Below are 26,015 nucleotides of genomic sequence, written 5' to 3'. Positions count from 1 at the left end.
GGATAAATCTCATTGCATAATGGGTTCAGTTCTTCCACATTCTCTGAGTGCATGGTTGTAAAAGATGCGATCAGATTAGGAGAATTTAGAAAAGAATGCACATTTATAGACACACAGATGGTGTCATTATTTTAACTCTTCCAATTTCCAAACAATAGACACATACAAATCACAGATCTAGGACAAATCCAAGACTTCTTGCCACCCTTGTGTGAAATATGTTACCAAGATGTTGGTGATGTAAGATCTTTACCATGCAATCGACCCAATGAGCCTTTTCGCAGTTGTTGTAACGTGTATGAACGGTAAAAGTCATCAAGTTAGTTTTCAAATTCATTGACATAGGCATTTGATGATTACTGGTATTCTTTTCATCACATAATCACTATTTGACAGTAGTCCAAATAACAGCTAATGTGCCATACATGGACAATACAATAAACAATTTCCAAACCTGATCACTGCCATACTTCTCTATGTCTGGTCATGTCTTTCTTTCTTAGAATTTTAATGTCACAAGAGGCTACATGTATGTCAGGAAGGTTTATGCAACATCTTTATATGAAAGTGTTATTGCTAGGGCCATCACCATCACACTATCACCAATACACATGCTCAGCTTTGCAATGACAAACAGTTATTCTTAAGTGGATGTTCTTTGAAGGTTTGCATAGTGGTACAGATAACGTAGAAGAAGTTTTCTGTTCACTATGTGGACTCCCCTGAACAGGACAGTGTAATGATGAGAAATTGACAAGGAATGATATAAGAGATTAGGTGATCTCTGACAGGCAGGGAATTGGAAGATGAGAGAGAAGAGAACATTCTTTCATCTCTAAGTTCGGGAGAAGTCTGTAAAAGGCCTGTAAACCAGATAAGATGCGATGGCTTGAAACAGCGGAAGAGAAGATGAAATGAGGATGCTTCATGTTCTGGGTTGCTGGACTGTCCATCATCAGGAGGTTAAGCGGTTGAGACAAGAAGTGCCACATCTTTCCAAATCCCAACTGGGAGATCTCTAACCAGGGCTGATGGACACCTCTACGTAATGCTAAGGTGAGATGTCTACAATGTCCCAAATATGGTGTAGTCCATTGGAATGATATGAAGATAGGTCACGTCTTCACCAACGGCAAGTACCACTGAAAGAAAGTAAATCATATTGATTAAGTGATTGGAAAATAGGAGTGGGGTATTCTGGAAAGCAGAAAGAAAAGCATTTTATAGAAGACTGTTGAACAAAATCTCCAAAACACATCTAATCTGTTTTGTGAAGCAATATTAATTGTAAGACAATACCTAAACAACATTGCCAATACAAAAATATATACAAATATCATTGTCAAAATCATATAAATAAGAATTTCAAGAGCGTTGATACGATTCAAATAATTCTTAAATTAAATTCCATATTCATTCATTTTCCTCAGGTTCAACAGATAAACCATATTGTATCATTCCTATGTAAAACACATCATTATTCAGGCATCATTATTTCTTTCTTTTCTTTCTGCTTATTTGTAGCAGATATTGCAATATATGAAAATGATTAAATTTCTGCTTCGATACAAACGACAAAGGTCTTACCTCTTTTGACATTCCTGCAGTTTCTCTGCCCTCTTCGTTAAATGGAGGTTTTAGATGACCCCTGATGAAAGAAAAACAAAGTTCATTTGCCGATTGTAAAAAAAACTGAAGAGCACAAACAGGGGATGTTTCACAAAGATTTAATTCTTACTAAAAATCAAACTTCTGGGGAGCATTTCATGAAAGAACTTGTCAGACTTTTTATCCAACAAGTCCTGTTTTATCCGACAGTCTGATAGTAACAGCTTATAAGCCAATCAAAATTAAGGAAAGTTGTTATATCTGACAACTCATCAGTCAAAAATGTTGATTAAATGCTTCCCAGGTCCCGGTTGCATGCAACAGGCAATATACTATGATGCATTATCGCCATCGGATCATGCTCATTCGTAGTGCTCTGCCACATATTCATCAAAGAAATATAATAGTCATACTGAACTCTCAGTAAAATAACCCCCTGAATTATGATAATATTAAATATTGCTTTGCAGACAAGTCTTCTTTATTTAGCTAGCTGATTGCTTTTCGCAGTTCTCTCAACATTACAAAACTAACAAGCATAAAGGAAAAGCAACCCAATCAGTTCATGAAAGATGATTTCACATAGATCTGATTAATCAGACCTCATTCTTTAAAAGAAATATAAGCTTTCATGAGGAATTGATTATTAATTTGCTGACCCGAGACTTTTTTAACGACAACTTTGGTAGTCTATTTGGTTACACTTCGTAATTCCGAAACACGTAAATTGCCTATATCTCGATGTTCGTTAATCCGAAAACATAAAAGGGTTTGTTAATCCGAACATTTGTGGCGTTATTTCGAAGGTTCGTTAGTCCGAAAACGAAATAAGGTTTGTTGTTCCGAAGGTTTGTTTATCCGAAAACGAAATAAGGTTCGTTGTTCCGAAAGTTCATTAGTCCGAAAACGAAATAAGGTTCGTTAATCATTTCGTTTTCGGACTAACAAACCTTCAGAATTACGAACCTCATTTCGTTTTCGGATTAACTTACCTTCGGAATTACGAACCTCACTTTGTTTTCGGATTAACGAACCTTCGGAATTACAAATCTCATTTCGTTTTCGGATTACGAACCTTTGGAAATACGAATCTCCAGAATAACGAACCTTCGGAATATCTGAACCTTCAGAATAACGAAGCTTCGGAATTACGGATGTATGCAGTCTATTTGCCTGGGGGGGGGGGGGCCCACTAACATTGACGAGTGGATACCATGCGCGACCAAAAAAAACAAAAAAGATGTATTTTTCAAGATAGGGCACTTTACGTACTTAATGTGATAAGGGTGTCAAAAACACATCTATTTCGCTAAGAAAGTTACGTGCTTAGGGTCTAATTTGTGGAGATGATAAAACAAACTTAAAATATGTATAAAGGATGTCCTTTTTGTCCCAACACTTCATGTTTAGAGTCCGATTTGTGCGAGGTGTGGAAGGTGGGGTCGTACTAAACCAAATGATGTGTAAAGGTAAAACCCGACGACTGAAGGACCCGTGACATAACAATGAAATATGGCTATACTTGTTTAGGGGTTCATTTCAGGGAATACTTGCCAAGAATATCGTTTTGTTTCCAATACTTGTCAAGGGTAGTGTTTTACACACCAATACTTGTTAAGGGGTGCATTTTCAGAATATGGAAAATACGTGTTTAGGGTGCTTTTCGAGACCCCATGGTCGCGCATGGTATCTACTCGTCAATGGAAGTGCCCCCCCCCCCCCCCCCCCCGGGTCTATTTGTGAGACTGAAGTAGAAGCCTCTATAACATTTATGAAAACTTAAAATGGCAATTCCAAAAAATTTGTACACCTGATCCCCTTTATGTGGGGCTTTCCCGAAATGATTTGTCTATGTCTCCTCTTTCATACAAAAAGTTGTATTGTTCTCAAATTATTATAGCTTGAGCAGTACATAAAATAAAGTAACCATGGAGAAAAATGAGGGGGGGGGGCAATAGTACAAAAAAGTTGATTATTTTACAAATTTCTCCCGATATGTAGTTCATACCTGAAATGAGTCCGAACCAGTTCATGGAACTTTGGTATACAGTCAATTGGAGGATAGCTGTGTCTGCATACGTATGTAAACCATTTAAGACCAGCAGCCACATGCGTGATCTCATCATTATAGATAGTATCTAAGATCTCAACAGACTCAGCGTCAGACTGCCGTCTAAATCTCTCCTGGGTTTTGGGATGGACATCCAGACCACTGGAGGGCATTTCAAAGTAAAAGGAGATCATACAAAGATAGAAATAACATTCAGTAATCAATAATGAGTGTTAACAAACGTAAATGACTATACAGAAAGACAGCAAAGCTATAATAATGATACATTTTACCAACTAAACATGTACGTATCAGGCCAATACTCTATTCTGAATCAAAATAAAACTTTTTAAATGTATATATACTGTCACTTACAATAAAAAACATTGATATTACTAATAATATTTTCATTAAGTTTTACACTAAAGAGATTAATTATAAAGCATAAATATCATATTTCATAGTTTTGGAAAGTTTTTGCAGATACCATTTCCCTTCATTTTATAATGAAAGGAACCAAAATTTGAATCAATTGAATTTGGGAGCCAATTCTTATGTATAAATCTATCATAATGGTGTACGTCAAGTATACCTGATAATAGCTGAATTACACACTGACATAGCAGCACCCTTCATTCATCACATCAACCATACAATCTTTTCCTTCTCCCTATCCAGTGGAAAATGATCAACAATACGGAAATAAAATGTCATGAAATTTAGGAATGTACTTACCGAGCCTCATGTACCATATGCACAACAGCTAGCCGACCAAGCAAACTGTCATTAGTCTCCTCGGCAGACTGCCATAAACCTGCAGAGTGAATCGAAAGAAAGTCCTGTGACCTTTGACCTCATGAGCCCGACACTCAATCAGATTGCTGGCTTACCTACAATTTGTACCTTGTCATAATGTTCCAAGAGATTCCTACCTTTATTTCTAATCTGCAGAATGAATTTGAAAATGACCTGTGACCTTGGAATTTTGACCTCATGACCCAAACATCTGACCAGATCACTTGCTGACCCTCAACATTTAGCAGGATCAATTCAACTCTGCATCTTCCAGAGCAACATTCCAGCATTTCCCATAGATTCTTGTATGTTGAAATGGGAGGATCGGAAGCACAATGACACTGTGCGGAGGTGCCTTGCCAATCCTCTTAATTTTAAACAAAGATAATGCCATGTCAGGCAAAGGATGATACTTTCCAAACTGCACTATCTATATTGAAAGTATGGTCAATCATATGTGAGTCAGGCTACATGAGGCACTGACTATAGTAACCATTGCAATGTCTTTTCTATCTAAGGCAATAGTCCCTAGGAACAAACCAAAAAACCAAAACTGTAACTGAAGAAATGTACTTACCATTATGTACCGGCAGTGCACCAAATTTGCTTCCTAAGCTCTCAATTCGACTTTCTAAGAGAGTAAAGTGCTGTATTTGTAAAAATAAAAGAAGGAAAACATTTTGAAAATGATGATCATAACCACTTGTTTAGCACTTGAATCCATTACGTGATGCTTGTGGTACTTATCATCTATAAGACTTGCAGAAAATGAGTTGCTATGACAACACATGTTTACTATAACTAATTTCATCCCTTAAATCAGTCTTTAGCAGATTTAGCAACCTTTGGATGAGAAAGTTAGTATTCTGGTTCTCCATGATTGGTATTTCTTCATAGAAATTGATATTTTCTTAGCAGGTATCTCGCTATAAAGGCACTATGCATCTCTTTCATAGCGGCTTTCCAGCATTGCCTATTTTTAAAATTCTATTATGAAATGTAAGGATTGGAAATAAAACTTCACTAGCAGAATTCCAGTGGGCTCTAGAATTTTAACTCGTTTCCTGAATAGGGGGCCACCTCTCAGATGCATCATGGATACATTTACAGATGATAGTAGAAAATATCATCAAAATTGTCTGTCTTGATACCTTAGCTTCATCATCAGCAACTTTGGCAAAGTCGGTGAAAAACTCCCTTGGCAACCTTGATCCATCGCCAAGTTCTGCATCAGAGAAGCGAGCAATGATGTCCCACGAGAGATCGATAGCCCACTGCTCAATGTTAGCTAACGAATGGAGAACTGCTATCCTACTTGCCTGAAAGAGAGCGAGAGGGCAGGAAATCATAAAAAAGGTTATATTCATCAAATAATTTTATAATTTAATATGAAAGACAGCAAGTCTAACATATCATCCTATTGGGTTTAACAAAAAGAGTGAAGCGAAACAAGCAATACTACCCCCCCTCAACTTGAATAGTATGACATGTATTTACACCCTAGTTCAGGGACCCGTCTTCAAAAGAGTTATGATTGATCCAATCAATCGTAACTCTATGGAAATCCATCAGTGTCATAATTTTTTTCTACAGGAAAATTTGCAAAATGTCCTATGTAAACAAAGGAGAACACACCAAATTGTCAAGAAATCAATTAATTTATAAATATACATTCATATCTAGAGAAAATTTTGAACAAACATGCATTTTATATGTTGACCTTGCTGGCTTTCCATAGTTGTGATTGATCGGATCAATTGCAACTCTTTGTAAGACGGGCCCCTGGGGTGTTGCAAGAGACTTATTTGTAATCAATCATAATATATATCACTTATAGATTTACAATTGATAGATTAATTATAATTTACAGCAAGGCAATTTATACTTTCTGTTGCAAGAAAAAGACCATTATAAACCTGTTCATTAGCAATTAATTGCAAGAATGATCATTGATTTTTAGACCCCAAAATTAACTTGCAATCATAAAATAACTTTTTCGTTTGCAATGCCCTATTCTTGTCACATCTGATAATTTTGTATTTTCTCTCTTTCTCCCGTGGTGCAATGCGCAGTGTGTAAACAGAATCATTGCAAGAGTGCCCTCTAGTGATGAATACACCATCGTAGTAATGTGGAAGGGGTTTACAGTTCACCATGTGGTTAGTGAAGTATTATGTCCTCATTGTAAGGATGATCCAGCCTCGTTTAGAGCTCAAAGACATAAAAAATAGTCAGAGGACAATCAGTCTTAGGAACTAGTAGCCATGATATTTATTGCTCTGCTCGTATTCCTCTGCGCCACATCATATCTTGCGCGTAGTAACAATATAGATCTTGGATATGTCGCAACAGTTAGACCTGAAAAAGAGTCAAGGTGCCCGCCCATCCAGAAAATCAAGATGCCTCATTACTTCTACTCTCCACTGCTCACTTACTTGGTGCCGCTCAACTCATATACGCTCTTTTTCCACTAAACACCACCAAGATTTATCATCTCTTCTCAACCGAGTCATCGATTTCTTCTGAATTTGCAGTCCTTTTAAGGATGACACCTTATAGATACTTCTCAATCTCTTCTTGTTCTTTCTCACCTTTCATTTTCATCTCTATCACTCTACCACCCAACAGTCATTTTGGGGGGAATAACCATATGATGATCAGTAAATCTCTTCCATGTAACCATGCCATCTGAAGTTCCACCATGCAAGTCTTCAAAGATCAACGAGATTGGTCCTTACCAAAGTGCCCCCTTTTCCTCTCTTGATTTTCCCCGGCTGAAGGATGTTAAGTGATTTATCCCTTAGCGGCATCGGAGGTGGTTCACAGGAGCCCACCTCTGCTATGTCTCCTCCTTTCCATCTTTGATGCGTCTCTCTCGTAAGATGAACCTGATTCAAAAGAATTAACAATTCAAAGCAAGTGGAAATTCATTTTCTTCCAATTAAGAGTCTATTTCGTATAAAGTCACGTGAATCAATTAGAGTACAAGAAGTAAAGAATATGAATACATACTATAGAAGTACATGAAGGTCCCAGGAAGCACAGGATTGTGATGGGATGCACCTGTAACACTTTAGTAAACTAAACAACAATATACAATAAATGTATAATAACTCTTGTTAAGTTGTATATTTTCAATATGTATGTCTGAGTCTGGATTATTTCCAATTTGTCTAATGCCAATTCATCCAATTGCCAACTTGTCTACTATCATTTGGTCTACCATCAGTTCGTCCACTCACCACATGGTCTACTTTCATTTAGTCTAATGCCATTCTGTTTAATAACCAGTTGGTCCAATGGCCATTTAGTCCATATACCATTTGGTCTAATTAAACTAAGTGTTAAATTGTGCAAAATGAATGAAAATGAAATGGATATTAGACCAACTGGTTATGATACGACACGATCAAAGAAGAAATGGTGATTAGACGAAGTGATGATTGGACCAAATGGTTGTTAGACGAAATGTTGATGGACGGAATGGCATTAGACTAAATGAAAGTAGACCATGTGGCGAGTGGATGAATTGGCAGTAGACAAATTGTCAATTTACCCTGAGTCTGACCCCCTACATGAAGTCTGTGGTGCAAACCCTCCACTCGAGTAAAGTGGCATGAAAGCTCAGCCTACAATCGCTTGTGTACAGAAGGTCCTCTAAGGACAGCAAGTTTTATATATGCTAGTCTTGTGAGAAGTGAAGAGCCACTTGTTGATCATAGTTTCAATTAGGGTCTGTGCCTGCACACTACCCTACAAGGAGGACATCTCTGAATAGATTTGTCTCTGTATGCTGTAAAATTATCAAGGCTTGAGCAATGCATGAAGTGAAGTCAAAATTGAGAAAATGGGGGGGAGGTCCGACGTATGAAAGGGGTCGATTAATTTATGGATTGCTGAAGTACGTTTGATTCAGAAGTGGCATTAGTCTATCTTTGACATATCTCAAAATTTTTTGTGTTTTTTTATTCAGTCATTCTATTTTCTCTTTATTTATATAGCATAATCCCCCTTAATGATATTCTTGTTATCTGTATGAACCTCAAGTGCAATATTTGATCTTACTCTTATATTCTTATTTGATTATCTTTTTTCAATTGTATATATGTTTCATGCATTTTTCATTTTTTCTGTTAACTTTGTATGTGTCAGTCTTTGGACTGTTTTTACAATGTCTTCATATAATAAAATGAATTGAATAAATTGAATCTTTGTATTTATTTTTCAAAAAAAAAAATAAATAAGGGTATTGCTTCCATACATGACAAAACCATGTCTTTCCATTACTCTTCTTTCTTTCCTTTCGTTCCTTTTTCCATCTTTTCAGTTTTTTTTTTTTCACTTGAAAAAAGGTGTAGATGGTTACCCCCTGCCCCTTGTTCGATTTAAAATGATGAATAAAATATTCCTACTACCGGTAGTCACACAAACCCAGAAGGAGGGGGATCTACAGGAGGGCTATTTCTGTACTTCTGGGGAGCATAATATAAGTGATTTTCGCTGACTAATAATGATAATAATAGTCTTTAACTGTTCTTATTAGACACATAACACCTACAAGTCTCCATGCATGAGAAAAGCAGAAAATATGGTTAGCATTGTGGATTTTAGTTCAAACTTTAAATCCACAATTATTGTTAAATCCATAATTGTGGACTTGAAAATATAAATCTATGCTACTGTAATTCTTACATCTGACTGGCTCTGAAAAGCAGTTGCTATTTGTGTCATCAAATGCTCAACTCGGGGTCAGATCAAGCTACATTTATAGACACAATACTCTGGATTTGCCAACCATTTTTCAACAATACTGCCTGTGAAATGGTATCATGTCTACCGAGTGCAGCACAATGTGAATGAATTTCTTGCTGAAGGAAATAACACCACGGCTGGAAAATCGAACCCACGACCTTCTGTTTCAAAGTCAGAAGACTCATCCACTAGGCCACAATGCTCCACAATACATTTCCGTACATTTCTGTGCATGTGCCTGCAAGCTTTCTGAAATAACATGTACCAATTAAGACCCAAGACAGTGATGCTCACCTTCTGTTTGGCATTAGGTTCATTGAGGATTCTCACAGCAAACTCACACAGACTAGCCCCATTAAACTCTGTCTTTTCGACCAGGCTGGCTTCACTAGACTCTACAAGTGATGAATGTAATGATGAAATTAAAATGCTTAATCAATTAATACTTAATCATGAAGTTAGGAATCAAATATGAACTCTAAGATCAAAACCAAACCTACAATATAATCCAGCAAAGAAGATTCTAGAAGCTCTAGGTGCAAGCCAGAAATTTGTATCAACAGAAGTTTGTTTGCAACTTTTATCCTAGTCATTCCTAATGTGAGGTGTCACAGAGACACTGCACAGCTGATATGATGATGATCTTACACATTGTCTATATTATTGCCTAATATTATTAATATTATGTTTGATATATGGTATGACGAATATAATAAAAAACAAAATGACTAATACAATAAGTAATATATGACTACTTAAATGACTAAAAAAATTCTTATTTGGCTTTCGAACCTTGGCTGGTAGGCTGTTCACAATCTTTCGTCGAACTATCACTTTCATCCAAAGGAATCAGTTCTGCTCTGCAATTGATGTACACAAGGTCATCAACTACCTTCACACTATGTACTGGTTGCTAAAAGAAATTGAAGAGCAGCAATGTTACTACAAAGTTAATAACAGGTATATAACAATCAGGAATTCATACCAAGGATTCTGCCCTCAAAACAGTTTCTAATATGTTAAAAAAAATAAATAAATAAAACCTTAATCTTACCTGAAATCTGAGTAAATGTTCTATGTCTCACTCTGATTTATTCATGATTTAAAATAAATGAAGAAGCTAACAGTTAATAACATTTAAGATTACTTCCATATCAATACATAAAATGGAATAAAAATGAAAACAAAATACATTGGCAATTTACTTATAAATACAAAGAGAGATAATGGCAGCTCTCACCAAGCTTAACTGGGAACAAATATATGGACTTAACTAGAAATGCAATACTGACTTTTCACCCCAAAAATTATATTTTAATAAAGTTAGACTGTTCATTTGTCAAGGTTGCACATGTTCGCGAAACACTCCCCTGATATCCATCAAATAGCTCATGCTAACTTTACTATCATACAGGATGGAAAGTACAAATTAAAATCAAGGTTTGTCAAATCTCACAGTCAAGTTTAATCAGAACTAGACCGGGGTATCCCTCAAAAATTACCCTGGTCTAGTAAGGTTTGTTTTTATAAACAAGATTGAATAAATTTGGATTCACCTTAAGCCCAGAGGTGGATTCACCATTGTCCAGTCTGAAGTCATAATCATGCCAAGGGCAAACTAGGCAAGTGTGGCCTCCAATCTCCTCAATATCTCCCATATCGAGTGGTCCTCCTATTGAAACAATTGTGCAAACATTGAACAACATGCAAAGAAATTTTCAATAAAGTGTTTAAATCAATTTACCCTTGAAATAGAGAGGTACAAAATGAAATCTGCAGTATTCAACATCAGGGGTGACAATCATTGGATGGGGGAGAGGCAGTGTAGCATTGTTATCCTCAACCCCCCAACAGAATTTTGAACTAAAAAATCTGTATAGATTACACTTAATAATAAATCAATGTTGACAAGTTGCATCTCTCTTACTCACACCATTAACTTAATGTTAGTGCTCTCAAATACCATTCATAGAAGAGGACTGAAGTGAATTTTGAAAATAGCCTTGATTTCCTTTAAGTATTGCAGAGTTACAGTTAATAAACATTAATCATCAGTGGCGTACCGTGGGTCACGGCATTGGGGGGCACCAGCAAAAATTTTGAGTCACCAAGTGAGAGCGCGAAGCGCGCTCAGTTGCTAATTATGCTGACCTAATAGAGATATTTTATGGACAGTGTCGTTAAACGGATATGTATGTCACTGATCACATAATGCGAGTGCGAAGCGCGAGCTGAAATTTTTTTATATTCAGACCTAAAAGGGGAAATTATAAGCAAATTTTTGTAATCATGATATGTACCTGTTTCGCTAAACAAACAATGCGAGCGCGAAGCGCGAGCTGAAATTTTTGTATATATTGATCCCAATCAGACATTCTAAGGACTATATTTTAGGAATCTATTAAGAGTATACATATCTCACCATAGTATTCTAATGCGAGTGCCAAGCGCTTGCTGATTTTGTTAGAATTATATGCATCCAAACACATAAAGCAATTGTCATTGTAATCATGATTAAAATGCGCATCTCACTAATCAAATATTGCGAGCGCGAAGCGCGAGCTAAAAATTTAGGAAATTCAGACTTGAAGAGGGACATTTTAAGGCTTTTTTGTAGGAATTCAAGACAACCCTAGGTATTTCATTAACCAAATGAAGCGAGCGCGAAGCACGAGCTGAAATTTTTGTATATATTGACCCCAAACATGGATATTTTAAAGATTATTTTTTAAAGAATCCATTAAGAGTACACATATCTCACCATAGTTATCTAATGCGAGTGCCAAGCGCATGCTGATTTTGTTAGAATTACACCTAAAGACATACTTTTTTGTAGTCATTGTAGTCATGATTATCATACGCATCTCACTATTCAAATATTGCGAGCGCGAGATTTTGAAAATTCACACCTGAAGAGGGGCATTCTAAGGCTTGTTTGTAAGAATTCACGTAGACCACTAACCAAATGATGCGAGCGCAAGCTGAAATCTTTGATATTCAGATTTAAAAAAATTACATTTTAAGGACTAATTTTAGGAAATCATGAAGAGCAGACATATTATCTCACTAATCCACTAATGAGAACGTAAGCACGGATGGGAAATGTTTTATATTAAGACCTTAAAATGATATGTCACTACATAAACAATAATAATTCGAAGTGCGAGGAGATATATTTGGTGTATATTGACTTGAAAACGAGAGGTTTTAGTACAACAGGATTATATATCTCGTTAAACAGACAATGCGAGTATCAGGAACAATGAAGACATAGGCCCTGAGAAAATTGTGTTTTATAAAGTTATATATATTTTTTAAATTCTTATGTAACATAACATAACATAATTATAATATAACATAATTAACAATAATTTCTTCCTTCCCACTATGTTTCTTTCACTTTCTCCTTCTTTTTCTCTTTTTCCCGTTTTTTTTTTTTGGGGGGGGCCAGCCGATTGGGGGGGCACGTGCCCCCCATGCCCCCCCCCCCCCCCCCCCGTAGTTACGCCACTGTTAATCATGTTTATAATAATTGAATAATTGAATAATTGAATTCCTGCTTTTGATCTTTTTCTACCCTTGAAAAATGTATGTTATAAAAGCAGTGAATACATTCATTTAAGATATCATTTTATATTTAGTTTTCCACTGTGTTTATAATCGTCTTGTAGCAAAAACATTAAACCAGCACTGTGTTGACATGTAATTCCTTTGATGGCTCGGGTAATAAATGTAAATTGGTTCACAGAGGTAACTCATCCAATGTAAATAAGAGGTTATGTAGAGACATCCTTCATGTAAATGCACTTGGTCAAAGCAGAATATCATCACTAATGTGCAATATTTGAAATTTGAATGTCACCTCCATGGGAATCCAGCTACTCTCAATGGAGTGTGCACTCCCGAGCCCCCATCATAAGCATTAAGCACCCTCCTGTTAGATCAACACATCTTTCTACTTGCACTCCTTTCATGGCCACGTTGACTCAAAACTTGCATCTTTTCACCTACTTAAGCACATGACAGTACTGGCATCCTAGCAGTAGCATAGCTTTAGTATAGCTTCCAGGAAGCTATATTTTTTTTGAGGGGGGGGGGGGGGCTACTGCAACAAGTAAATTTAATAACTCTACTACCTGCATGGGGACAGCTAACATCCATGGCATAGAACCGATCGGGAGGAAGATACACCAAAACAACATCTTCACCATCTTTGGAGAATATCCTAGTGGAGATAGTAAAAAAAAATGATTAGTTTTATTGAAATTCTTTCCATATTTAAAGTCTGCTTCATATCACTTTATTATCTTGTGCTTGAAATATCATAAATAATAATTGTTTTAAACTTTTTTATGTTTTATTGAAATAAATCAACATAATTAATAGGCCTACATATTTACCAGATTGGAATGAAAATATGATTCAAAATAAAAACAAAAAATGCATAAAAGACAAATGATTGAAATACAAGGCTAATAAAATATCAATAATAAACCTACCTCGAGCGAAGTTCATGCAGGCTCCACTCCACTTCACTACCGCTACACTACGCTTCACCTACCCGAACTTCGAGACCATGAATTAGATTGAATATTCAGAGTGACAAAAGGTGGGATTTTATGGTGGGAAAATATAAAATTCATGCAACATCACGATCTTTAAAAAAAGTACAAGTTACAACTAATATTCTTACTTTACACAAAGTTTCACTTCTTTTCCATGCTAGTATCAGTCTCAAAATTGGTGATTTAGAGCCAACATGAAGTTCCTCACACGTATAAATAATTCGGAATATCCGATTGAATTCATGGTCTCGAAGTTCGGGTAGGTGGAGTGTAGTGTAGCGGTAGTGAAGTGGAGTGGAGCCTGCACGAACTTCGCTCGAGGTATAATAAATCATAATTGTCATTTCATTCTTGGTCATTATGATCATGTCATCAATTGCCAATTGGAATGATTTATTGAAACAAATTAACAAAATAAAGCTTTTTTTCATTGCATGAGTGGGCATTGCTAGCTTTCATGGCTTTAGCATTATTTAAGACAATGAAAACAACTAAAAATTTAAAAACAGATCCCTGACTCGTGTGTGAAGTGAATGGGTGTGCAGACATGGGGCACCATTGTTTTGCTCAATCTGAAAATGACTGGTCATTTTCCAAGAAATTTTATATGTTTATCTCAAGAGTCAAATGAGTGAGTAGGTATAACTACGATATTTGGCAGTGGCACATGAATCATGAAAGGACCAACTGAAAATTTTCTTGAAATTAAAGAAAATTCATTAGATGGACCATGGACAGAAATCTTGACAATGTCAAATTACAATAACTGTCCGTCGCTCTTTCATATTCATGAAGCAGCATTTTCTGCAGCGGCTAATGGCTGGTGCATGCTCGCTAGCTTAGCACGGCCGGGGTGGCTACTCCGCTGCGATGCCCGCCCGGCCAGCGGGGTGCGATCTATGAGGTGGCTGCGGTGCAGATCCCGCTGAGCTGATCGACGTCGTCGTTGATGCATGTGTGCGTGATACAGACTAGATTTTCCCAAATATCTCGAGTTACCTGGTACATCTCTTTCCCTGGAATTCCCGTCTATGTCCTAGAAATTGCCATCTGCATTTCACTACAACATCTCTAAGCTCGTCAACCAGTGATTTGTCATAATCTTCATGATCTTGGACTTGGGCAGCAGACGCCATTTCCATTCATTCCATGAATGCATTCGTCGTCACGTGACTTACATGTAGATCACCTGACCAACAGTGTCACTGTCGGCATTTTCAGTTCTCTCTCTCTACAAAAAGAGCCAATAAAGTCAGATTAAAATCCATTCTCGCGAAACATGGCCAGGGTAGTTTGTGTCACTTTGTTAATATTAGCTTCATCATGTGTATCAGGTAGCGAACCGATGGTGATGAGGAGACAGCATCAAAGAGGAACCGGTTTATATTATAAAGAAAGAGACAATTCACATTTCATTTCCCCGGGCCCAGATGATGCAAGTGACTCCGACTCTTCCTATGGCAATGGCAGTGGTGCTCCCCGTCAAGATAACTTCCGCCACGCCCACTTACAATGGAAAACTTTGAGCAGGAAGATCCAAGTCGGCACTGCAAATCTTAACAGTGAACATTCTGGTAAATTTCCGTGGAATGTGAATGATCACAAAACAGAGGAGAATCAGAGACGGGGTGGAAACTTTTTTCATGAACATGATGCTCGACTTGGCAAGAAAGATGTTTTTCATCATGATGATCTGGATCGAAGTTCAAGTTCAACCAGGTCTAGCGAAGATTTCATCCCAGGCCAAAATGCAAAGTCTTTCAGTGTCGATACACTCAATGGAACACTTCAATTTCCCAGTGCAGATCTGCTGAACAAGTCCATCATCTTCCACGTATTTGACAATAGATCCGGATTCCTAGAATGTTTGTGGACTTCTGAGGCATCCCTCAAGTCGATATCCTCCAGTCCTGAAAGCCTTCATTACATATTTATGTCTGCAAGCTCCCATGCTAAACAGGATGCATTGTGGATGCAGAACCAAATAATGAATATTTTACAGAAATTGACTTCGGAAGGTGAATTAAGGTACTAAAAAAATATAGGGATTCAAAAGAAATGTTAAGTTCCCCCCCCCCCCTCCTAAAAAGCTTAATTACAGAATAACCAATCATTTCCATAATAGAACAAAGCATTAATGTACTTTGTGGTGAGTTATATTCTGCAATTAAGCCCTTTCTTGAAGGGGAAGGCATTTTGTGATATCTGTTTAAGCAATTAGCTTTCTGTTTCAATTTTTGTTCCCTATATAAGCAGTCACTTCAAACCTTGAGTTTAATTATATATTTTTTTCCAGACTTTAATATGACTGCTTGTTCTTTTCATGTCTTAAGCATTTTTTAAAGCATGTTTGCTTTAATAAATAAAGATTGTTTCATTTGGGTCATTTTGACAGCAATAGCCATCCATTCTGCCTGGTGCTTGGGAATTGTTAATAGATAAGATACTGACATTTTTATTTTTTATTGCCTAATGCCTATATGAAAAATAAATAAATGTCAGTATTTAAAAAAATTCCCCCTTCCCCTCCAGAACAGAGAATAAAATTGACTAGGGACAATGTAGCAATTGTATTAAGTTTCTTTGACTTCTTTTAGTAGGAAGACCTGTCAAGTCTCAAGTCAGCATTTGAGTTTAACACTCTTGTCATTAAAAAAAATGGTTAAGTATCAATGAATAGTTTAGTTGGCTATTCATTGCTACAACTAAACAACGCCAATTCAGCCGATTTCAGGTTTATACAGTGTTGATTCATAAGTTTTTTGTCAGATTTTTTTCAAAACTTTCACCAATCTGCTTGCCGGCATCTTCTATTTTCTACTATCCTCTGCTTTTGTTGTAATTTTCTCTTTGTCTCCTGTGTGTTACAGGGAGAGGGTATATCTTAGTCCAGGATTTCAGTAATTATGATATCACAAATTCACAACAAGTTTTGTTATGTATTTTCACATTTAAAATATTTTGAAATGTTGATCTATTAGCATTTAGATTGTGAAGATGTTACAGTCACAATCAATTATATGCACCAATTTTGAAATTGATTTTTATATCCTTCAAAGTCAGCATACTCCAAACTTTTGGGTAATTTTCTGCACTTCAGCATTTTCTGACAAATTCAAATTGTACATATACAGTACCTAATTATGTTGATATTACAGGCAACAAGCAGTTTGTAATCTACAAGCCAGACTTCACTTTGTAACCCAACCCACGTATGAGCTGGGTAATTGGCTTCCGGCTATACTAATGGAATGGGCTTGTCAGGATCATGGATGTGGATTTTCACAAGCAGTCTTCAAATCAATTACAGGCTAGTAAAGAATTATTCTTTTTTTCGGTATGTACAGTTTGTTTTATTGTCATATTACATCAATTATGACAATTTACACAATTGCAATCAAGGTTTCAAGCTCGTTGCAGCTTTTTGGTTTTTCCCATATTTCCCTTACAGCATAAGTTTTATAATTTCAAATTCATATACCTATTCACTAAATTATTGATTCAGCTATTGTGTTTTTATTGTTCGAATGTACATATTTTGTATTGTTTTTGTAATGAGAATTAAAATCTATCAGTCAAATTCAAAACTTCAAAAATTCATAATTGAAAATTGCTATAAAATTAACATTATTTGACATCACATGAATATTGTGGTATTCAATATTGATCAAAAATATTTATTATGAATATATAAGTAGTATAAAAACAGTAGGTCCAATATGATTCCAATTACCACTGTTTAATTCAATGACAGAAATTATTTTTATTTTGAAGAACAAGCTGCCTATACTTGATTTTAATTTGTATACCCTACATTTGAAGTCAACATGTGACTTGATAACAAATTCATTGGTGATCTGGTATTACAAGAAAGAGTCATCTTTTAAAAAGGCTGAAAGTCTATTCTATTTCTTATATCAATTTATAAAAAAATGAAATATGGTTTGTTGAAATAGGTTATCTGAACATATAGGCCCTACTGTGCATAATAACTTTTCTCTATTAAAACTCACATGAAATTTATACATTTTTTGGTTAAAGATTACAAGAAGATTGCTGTTGGGTCTATCAATGTATCAATCAAATTCACATTTATTCTTTCCTAACTAAATGCATATATATATTTAAATGCAGGAAGCTCCTCGGAAGTCATTCTTAAAAGGTTGGATGCTCGATATGATTGGTTGCCATCCCCCGCCCAAGTTTTCTCTTCACCACAATCCGTAGTGCTTGCTGGAAACGGATGCTCTACCCGTGAAGATGTTGCAGGTCGTATTGCTCTGGTTGTTGCTGGGGACTGTAGCTTCGCTGACAAGGTAATACAGCAGAGCTTTCGTAATCTGTTTCTTACTGGATCTGGATGGTTCCTGTACAAATCATCTGTGAATGACAGAATGCAGTAGTGGATGGGTTAACCCACAGCCTACTAGAACCGAATAGTCCTTGTACGAAGCCTCTGTGAATTACAGAATTCATCAGTGGATGGGTTAATCCACTGGAACTGTATGGTCTTTCTACAAATCATCTGTGAATTACAGAATTCAGTAGTGGATGGGTTTATCCATAGGTTACTGGAACTGAATGGTCCTTTGTACAAATCATCAGTGAATTAAAGAATTCAGCAGTGGATGGGTTATGCCATAGCCTACTGGAGCCGGATGGTCCTTGACCGGTGTGTTAGCTCAGTTGGTAGGGCTTCCGTTTCACAACCGTGAAGTCGGAGGTTCAAACCCCGGCTGCGTCAGACCAAAAGACGTTAAAAGGTGGGAGTTGCTGCTACCCTGTTTAGCGTTAGACGAGTAAAGGGATAGAGACTCGTCGATCTGGCACTGCACAGCGGCTGCCGGGCCCACAATTAATTGGGCAAAGCAAATTTTCAGAGTATTTCATTTCATGTCTATTTCGAACAATAAACTATGGATTTTCGTTTCGTTTTAGTACCAAGCCTCTGTGAAATTTTACAGAATTCAGTAGTGGATGGGTTAACAAATTGCCTACTGGAGCCGAATGGTCCTTTGTTCAAGTCATCTGTGAATTACAGAATTCAGTAGTGGATGAGTTAACCCATAGCCTTTTGGAGTCGAATGGTCCTTTGTATCTGTGAATTACAGAATTCAGTAGTCAATGGATTAAGCAGAAACTACAGATGGGTCTACCCCTACAGATGACTATTTGGCTTAAGCAATATGAATTATATTTGTGGTCCATAGCCCCATCTCCCTAAGTATGCTTTAATCCAAAAACAAACAATGCCATATTTTCAACCACAACACTGGCTCATATGACATTACAAGAGAAGAGAGCACATGCAGGTAGAGTTTAAAGGTAAATGCTAGTTTTGGTAACGATATCAAAATGAGTTCGTACAGAATCCAATGAAATGACCACCAAAGTGTCTGTTTGTATTTAAATAAAACGCATGTGCCAAAGGATTCTGGAAGAAATTGTGTAATTGCTGAGAAATCAGCAAATAAGCACAGGATTCGGGTAGAGCGTCGGGCCCGACGCTCTAAGCAATAATTATACATTGTCCCACGTGCGCTTATCTGTGTTGGGGATCTTCGGTGTGAACATTTTTCAGCGTAGATTTCAAGATTTCACAAAGTTCAGTTAATGTAACTGTACCAGATCTAGATCCTCAATGATATACTGACAATTAAGCCTTGTTTTACAGACTTTCTCATGAAATCAGTGTTTACTGCAACTTCTGGAATTTCTCTTTAAGTCAAATGAAACTGAGGTTTGGTTCTTGCAGGGGTAACATAAAACTATCATGATGCCTGTGAATTATTCAAATTTGTCTGTGCAATATTTTTATTATCTTTATTAGGTGAAAGAAATGGAAGCCTCATCTGCAGTCGGTGTTATAGTGTACAGTCAACCAGGTGATCCTGTGCAAGATATGAACTGTGAGGGTGCTGAATGTGATGATCCTCCTAATATTCCTGCCACAATGATTCCATACAACCAAGCCCTTCTCCAAAGGTATGTATTTGCTTCAAGTTTAGTAAGGGTTTCCAAAATATTGAATTAAAGGCAAAAAGAAGCTGCTGAAAACTGCTTATCTAAAAAAAGAGAGCCAATGGAGTAAATTATTGACTCTCTAAAATATTGAATTAATCATAATATCGTTGTGTCTTGTGCCATGTCAAAGATGGATGTTGAAGGCACTATGTTTCAGGGGTGCAGTCATTCCTCTCTCTCTGTTTTTGTTGATGGATCAATCAACTCCAAACTTTGTTCTTGTATAGTCATGAGAGGGACTTCTATCATAAATTTAGTAGTAAGTATGAAACATCAAATTTTTTGAAGAATATGGCTCTGAAATATAAGGGATTTTTTTTAAGTCTCAGGTATTTACTATTTTGTAATTTGTTTTGTAAATTTATACAATATTCTCAATCTCAAGTATAAGGTTTATGATTTCTAAGCAGTGTGAAAATTCAAGTTGAATATAGTTCAGATCTGGCAGTGTGGATTCATTAATTATCCTGTTTTTCCCCCATTTTACATTTACAGTGTTCAAAAGGACTCCATGAATGTGAGCTTTCAGACATCCCCAAGTGAGAACTTCTACTTTGCCATTGATCAGCAGGGAAAGCTTGCTGAAATGGGTTGGTTGCTATACCCATCTTTCCAATTCTTTGTATGGCAAGCTCAATGGTTAGTTTGAGACCATTAAATTTGTATGTTATTCAATAAATACTTTATTGTTTAGAAGTGAAAGGTTCTGTTAAGCCCATAAAAGGTGGAGGGAGACTAAGAATTCATTTTGGTGTCTGACCGACTTAAGTGTCCATCTGCCATTATGTGTACAAAAATTTATTTTAAAAAGAAAAAAGTTATGCAGTAGTATTCTTTGATGTGATTTTTGTAGATTGATATTTCTCATATTATATACTTCATGTATATTTATTCTTTTTTTTTCTGATTCTATCGAATTAAGGTTTGACTACAAGACTGAGCTCGTGAAAAACCTATCTCAAGAAGTAACAGTTATACCAGTGATCAATGACACTATCATGCAAGGGCATGCTGGTGTAGTCCAGACAGTTGACATTCCATCTTTACAAGGTAGCTTTCAATACTAAATTTCTACCCCCTGTTTGTATTCCTACCATCTGTCATTGCATAGATGTATCCAAGGCCATGGACTTGGCCTTTGTGACCTATTGATTTGCCTCATTGCCCCTCTTGCTGGCCTTGGATATTTTTGTGCCGTTATTGGCTTTTCCAATTTGGGATTTAAATTATAGAAATATGTCCTGTTGAAAACTGGCCTTACTCCTAAAATATGGAAAGTTCAGGCCTGCTTTTGCCTGTAATTTTTTCTTGATCACCCAGGACAGTTCTGTGATAAATTGAACACAGTGCCCAAACTTTCTGTACCCTTGTGGATGCAGACTGTGATCTGAAATTAGTACATAATTAGGATCATGATACACTCGAACATTCAAAGTGAATTTTATCATGATTTGGTTATCTTGCACTTGAAAAAAGAAACACATTCGGCAGATGTGGGACTATGTTGCTTTACATGCATCCTTTTCTGACCATTTCTTTGTTGTTTTTTTTCAGAATGACAGAATTGGAATTATTTTTATGAATTTCTCTATTAAACCTGGCAGAAAGACACACTTACTCTACATTTTGCATAGAGTGCAAGCTTGAGCTACCGCCCTAACATCACGTGTGCACTAATTGAAAATCATGCACATCTGCAAGCTAGCTACCATCCTTCTGCTAACCAGGAGATAAACTGTCCAAGTGCTACATCATGGAGCATTGTTATAACCCTAAATCAACAAATTTTTCTTCTTTTTCTTTTTATTGTGATTCTTGAACAAGATGTCTCCAAGATTGAGCTAGATACTTCATTATCGTGTCCTGGGACTCGAGATGAGTCGTGCCCACCATGGGACCATACAGTACAGCTATACCTGTGCTGTGACAAGACATCTCCACTCTGTGGCATGGAGCTGGGTCGATGGATCACAGCATTCAGAAGGTAACCCAACTTGATGCTTACTGTGGATGTTCTACCCCCAAACAGAGGCCAATCTGAAGATGTGCTTTTTGTGCTTCAGATCTGTTGGAAATAGCTAGATTTAAAATGCCTGTTGCTTATTAAACTCGTAAAGGGGAGTTCACCCTGACAAAAAAATTGTGTTGATAAAAACTTTAGGCTGGGGGAAGATGGAGGAGGGGTGAATATTAAAACTTTTTTTTTATTTTTGGCCAAGTTCAATATTTAACTTCTGATTTTGTCGTTGATTGGCATCAAATATTACATAAAAATCCCAGAGATTTTCAATTCTTGTGGCATATATAGGAGATGATGACATCAATTTTGATTGTTTTCAACCAATCAAAACTTCAATGCTTGTTTTATATTTCTCAGATGTATTTGATATTATTTTTTCAAGGTGGTTGCCAAAACACAAATAAATTTGGTTTTCTGTATTCTGGGAATTGTTTTGATAAGTTGAATTTATCTTTCATTGCTTTGAAGTTGTGACAAGATAATAATACACGTAACAAGTCTTGAGCACAGACTAGAAAAGTTAGTAATGGCCATGGGTGAATAACAGACCTGTTTATGTTAGTTGGAATCGGACGTCATGTGTTCATTTGTAAATAATAAAGTGTTATAAAAACCATTTGAAACTGCGTGGTTTGTCTTCTAGGAGTTAATGAGTTTCTGAATGGAGATCAGGATCCTAGGAGGGTACGTGGGAGCTGTGGAGGAATAAGCCCATGTAATAGAAGTGATGTATCTATAGACTAAATAGTACAAAAATGTTGTTCTTTTCAGACGTATTGGACGATGGCTGACCGATGTGACTCCATTAGCTCCGCTCTTTACGTCTTCTCAGTGCACATTCACAATGAAAACTGCCTGGTGGGCCCAACCCTGGAAACCTTCCCTCAATCTCAGACTTCATAAATCAGGTATAAACAATTACAGGGCCTCGTCTTACAAAAGAGTTACGATTGATCCGATCAACTACAACTATGGAAAGCCAGCAATGTCAACTTCTGAAATGCATTTGTGTTTAAAATATTTTCTAGATATGATGTATGATTCATACATGAAGCTTAGTTTTCTCGAAAAAGGTTCAGTGTCCTCTCAGTGCAAATTTCTGTACAAATTATGACATTGATGGATTTCCATACAGTTTAAGTTGATCTGATCAATCGTGACTCTTTGTAAGACCTTGCCCTTGATCAGTAACACAATGACAATCAATGAGTACCAAATTGTGACATCTTCAATATTTGTTTGGAGAGGGAGGGGGATGCAACTTGCATTCAACACAAAAAGTTCGAAGCTCGCACTGAAAGTTTCTTGTTCTTTTTCATCATTTCTTTTCACTCATATTTTCCTTCTTGTGTTAGCAGTTGTATATCTCATGAAGTTGTGATGAATGAGTTCATTTATTTTTCTGAAAGTTGTTTAGCTATTAGTTTGGTTTCTTTGCGTTTCTTTGCTACAGACAAGGTCCTATCTGAAGGACAGCCGCGTCAAATCCTTCCGCTCTTCCGAGGAGGTACATTCAACCAGTCCTACAACACGCAGTATCACCCAATCAACTTCACAGTCCCCCAGACAGCTAAAAAGGTATCAAAACATCATTCACAGATTATCTTATACATTAAATGATCAATTGGAACTGATGAAATACCTGAAACGTTTGACTTTTAAACACACAGGATAAAGAACTTCCAAGCTAGCAGAGAGGGGAAAAAAATACAGCAATTCATCTCATCTCTCAGTAGTAGTAAAAAAAAATCCCTGGTTTCTCCCCTCCTGTGTTAAATCCCAAGAGTTGGGTAATGTAGAGAAAATAAGAATGTGAAAGAAAGGAGAATAAAGAGAATTAAAGCAGAAGGCAAGATAGACCAAATTTATTCTTATGCATTTATTCCACCCGAGGTAATTTATGATTCATTATGTTTTCTCCTTGGAAATATAAAATGCATGTCTGAATTAGAGCTGCATTATGTTTGTAGACATATTGTACTTAGAACTAGTTCAAAAGGCTTGTAAAACTGTCTTTTATTCATTTTTTTTGTGTTTCTGGGTTAAAGTTATATAAATAATATGATACAATATAATATAATTCTACAACTACATGTACACAATTCTAACAATTTAATAGCACCTAGAGATGTTAATCATAGTGTGTTATGCACTATACAATAACTGAATATTATTATTATTAATTCATTTCATCTCACTTTTGGTCTTATGGGAAAAAGTACGTATTAATAATGAATATTATTGAATATTTAATTTCAGGTTATCTTGTATGCCGTGATCACTGGGCATGGAAGTGACAATAATGGCTGTGGAGAGTTTTGTGTGACATCTCATCATTTCATTGTTAATGGTCATCCAAATGTCAACACCTTTACCAATGCTGGTGAGTTTGAACTATTCAATGAATGCTTTAGAGGAATACAACTAATCTATAGGCCTAAGTATGAGTATATTTCAACTTTATTCATGACTAAAAGTTAGTTAATTAATTAATAAGATTGCCTTGTCTTTTTAATTTTCATTTGTGCTCTCCCCTTTTTATAGTCTCTTATTATAAAATTCTTTGAAGAAACTGCAATGTAATTTCCATTTTCCATTGAAAATATGGGTCTTAGTAGACAGGTTGTCGTTCTGTACGATTGATGGCTACAGTAGCATACGCAGGATTTTTAAGGAGGGGGGCCGAGTTGAATGAAAATTTGACCCCCCCCCCAAAAAAAAAAAGTTTTCACTAAGAAATTATGTCTTTTTGTAACATAAAAAAGTTTTCTAAAAGATCTGAAGCCTTGGGGGCTTAACCCCTGTAACCCCCCCCCCTTCTCCCCTTACGAACGCGCCTGGGTGGCTAAAGCAGGTTTAACTGTAATCCTAAATAATTCAATTCCGAGAGAGACTGATTTAGCTTTTCTCATTTTTCTTTTGAAGGTACCCCAAATGGATGTGCGGAAAGGAGCATTACAGGCGTTGAACCCAACGAGCATGGGACTTGGCTGTACGGACGGGACGGTTGGTGCGACGGAAGAGAGGTGGATCCGTGGGTGGTTGACGTCACTTCTCAGATCAACATGGAGGGATCCAACTCCATCAAGTACTTTGGTTGGTTCAACGGAACTGACCCTAATCCTACCGCTAATCCCGGCGTGATAATCATGTACTCCTACCTTGTTGTGTATAGCTAGAAACCGGACTATATAATCAATTCCATTCCAAGGGGAGTGTCTAAATCCATCGTCTTATTCATGCAGATGAATCTGGGCCCCGTCTTACAAAGAGGTACGATTGATCCAATCAAATGTAATTCTATCCCAGCGATGGCGTAATTTCCTTCAGCAAGAAATTTATAATAATGATAATAACAACGTCTCGGAATAGAATATTTCTAGATAGATGGCGCTATACAAATGCCTATTGTTATTATTATTATTATGGAAATCCGTCAATGTCATAATTTTTTATACACGAAATTTGCAAAATGTCCTTTGTAAATGAAGGAGAACATACCAAATTGTCAAGAGATCAATGAATTTATGGTAATAAATTCACATGAGAAAAGTTTTTGAACAAACATGCATTTTCTATGTTGACTTTGCTGGCTTTCCATGCGATTGATCAGATCAATCGCAACTCTCTGTAAGACTGGCCCAGACCTTCCCGCATTGTCACTTATTAACAGTCATAACTGGGGGCTTCCAAACAAGAACTAAAGCGATTTCAGTGATTTATGCAATGAGCCAGGTTTGTTGGAATTTCAGTGTACAAACTATCTTTTGTTAGGTATAAGAAATAGCACCCAAGCTGAATTGTGGAAGGATGCACTCAATGTTACAATTTATATCAGAGGTCAGTGGCTCTTTCTTTTGATTGTAACATTAATTGCATCTCTTCATGTAGTAGGGCTCATATACCATGATAATTGAATGAATATAGTATCAGAGTATTTTGTTTTTCCTGTATGTTAAAAACTTGATTAATATTTTGAAAGCAGTCTTGGAACAAATGCAATTCTTAATTTTTCAATTTGTAGGGAAATTTTTCCTTCTTTGTCAATGAACTTAAGCCTAGCAATGAACCTGCCCGTTGTTTTTTCAAACCTTTTGAAAGGAACTTGAGATGCAAATTCCAATGTAGGTTGCTCAGGTTAAAATGCTGGAAAATTCACCCTAAACTGTCAGGAATATTTGCATATTGTTGACTGCCTCTC

The 26,015-nt window shown here is 36.5% G+C and overlaps 2 protein-coding genes across 2 annotated transcripts; one reads left to right on the top strand and one right to left on the bottom strand.

Moving 5' to 3' along the window:
- Window positions 1-264: 264 nt before the first annotated feature.
- LOC121411775 lies at window positions 265-15,049 on the bottom strand. The gene is made up of 12 exons (XM_041604624.1): window positions 14,770-15,049; window positions 13,342-13,430; window positions 10,762-10,877; window positions 9,998-10,118; window positions 9,500-9,600; window positions 7,192-7,341; window positions 5,605-5,772; window positions 5,031-5,100; window positions 4,394-4,472; window positions 3,617-3,820; window positions 1,588-1,648; window positions 265-1,142 (listed from the first exon to the last, which is right to left on the bottom strand). Exons 1-12 carry the CDS (start codon window positions 14,910-14,912, stop codon window positions 1,116-1,118), a joined length of 1,329 nt encoding a protein of 442 aa, XP_041460558.1. The 5' UTR covers window positions 14,913-15,049; the 3' UTR covers window positions 265-1,115.
- LOC121412139 lies at window positions 15,032-25,112 on the top strand (the record flags this gene model as incomplete). Its single annotated transcript, XM_041605045.1, has 11 exons — window positions 15,032-15,798; window positions 16,929-17,080; window positions 17,905-18,086; window positions 19,601-19,755; window positions 20,290-20,433; window positions 20,717-20,844; window positions 21,619-21,778; window positions 22,586-22,722; window positions 23,268-23,392; window positions 24,074-24,197; window positions 24,740-25,112. Coding segments are annotated over 11 exons (2,328 nt in total), but the record flags the coding sequence as incomplete, so codon positions are not given.
- Window positions 25,113-26,015: the final 903 nt, after the last annotated feature.

The sequence above is a fragment of the Lytechinus variegatus genome, chromosome 3 (assembly GCF_018143015.1).
Source record: "Lytechinus variegatus isolate NC3 chromosome 3, Lvar_3.0, whole genome shotgun sequence".
Classification (NCBI taxonomy): domain Eukaryota; kingdom Metazoa; phylum Echinodermata; class Echinoidea; order Temnopleuroida; family Toxopneustidae; genus Lytechinus; species Lytechinus variegatus.
The sequence above is the reverse complement of the archived record's forward strand: the minus strand, read 5'-3'. Positions and strand labels throughout refer to the sequence as shown.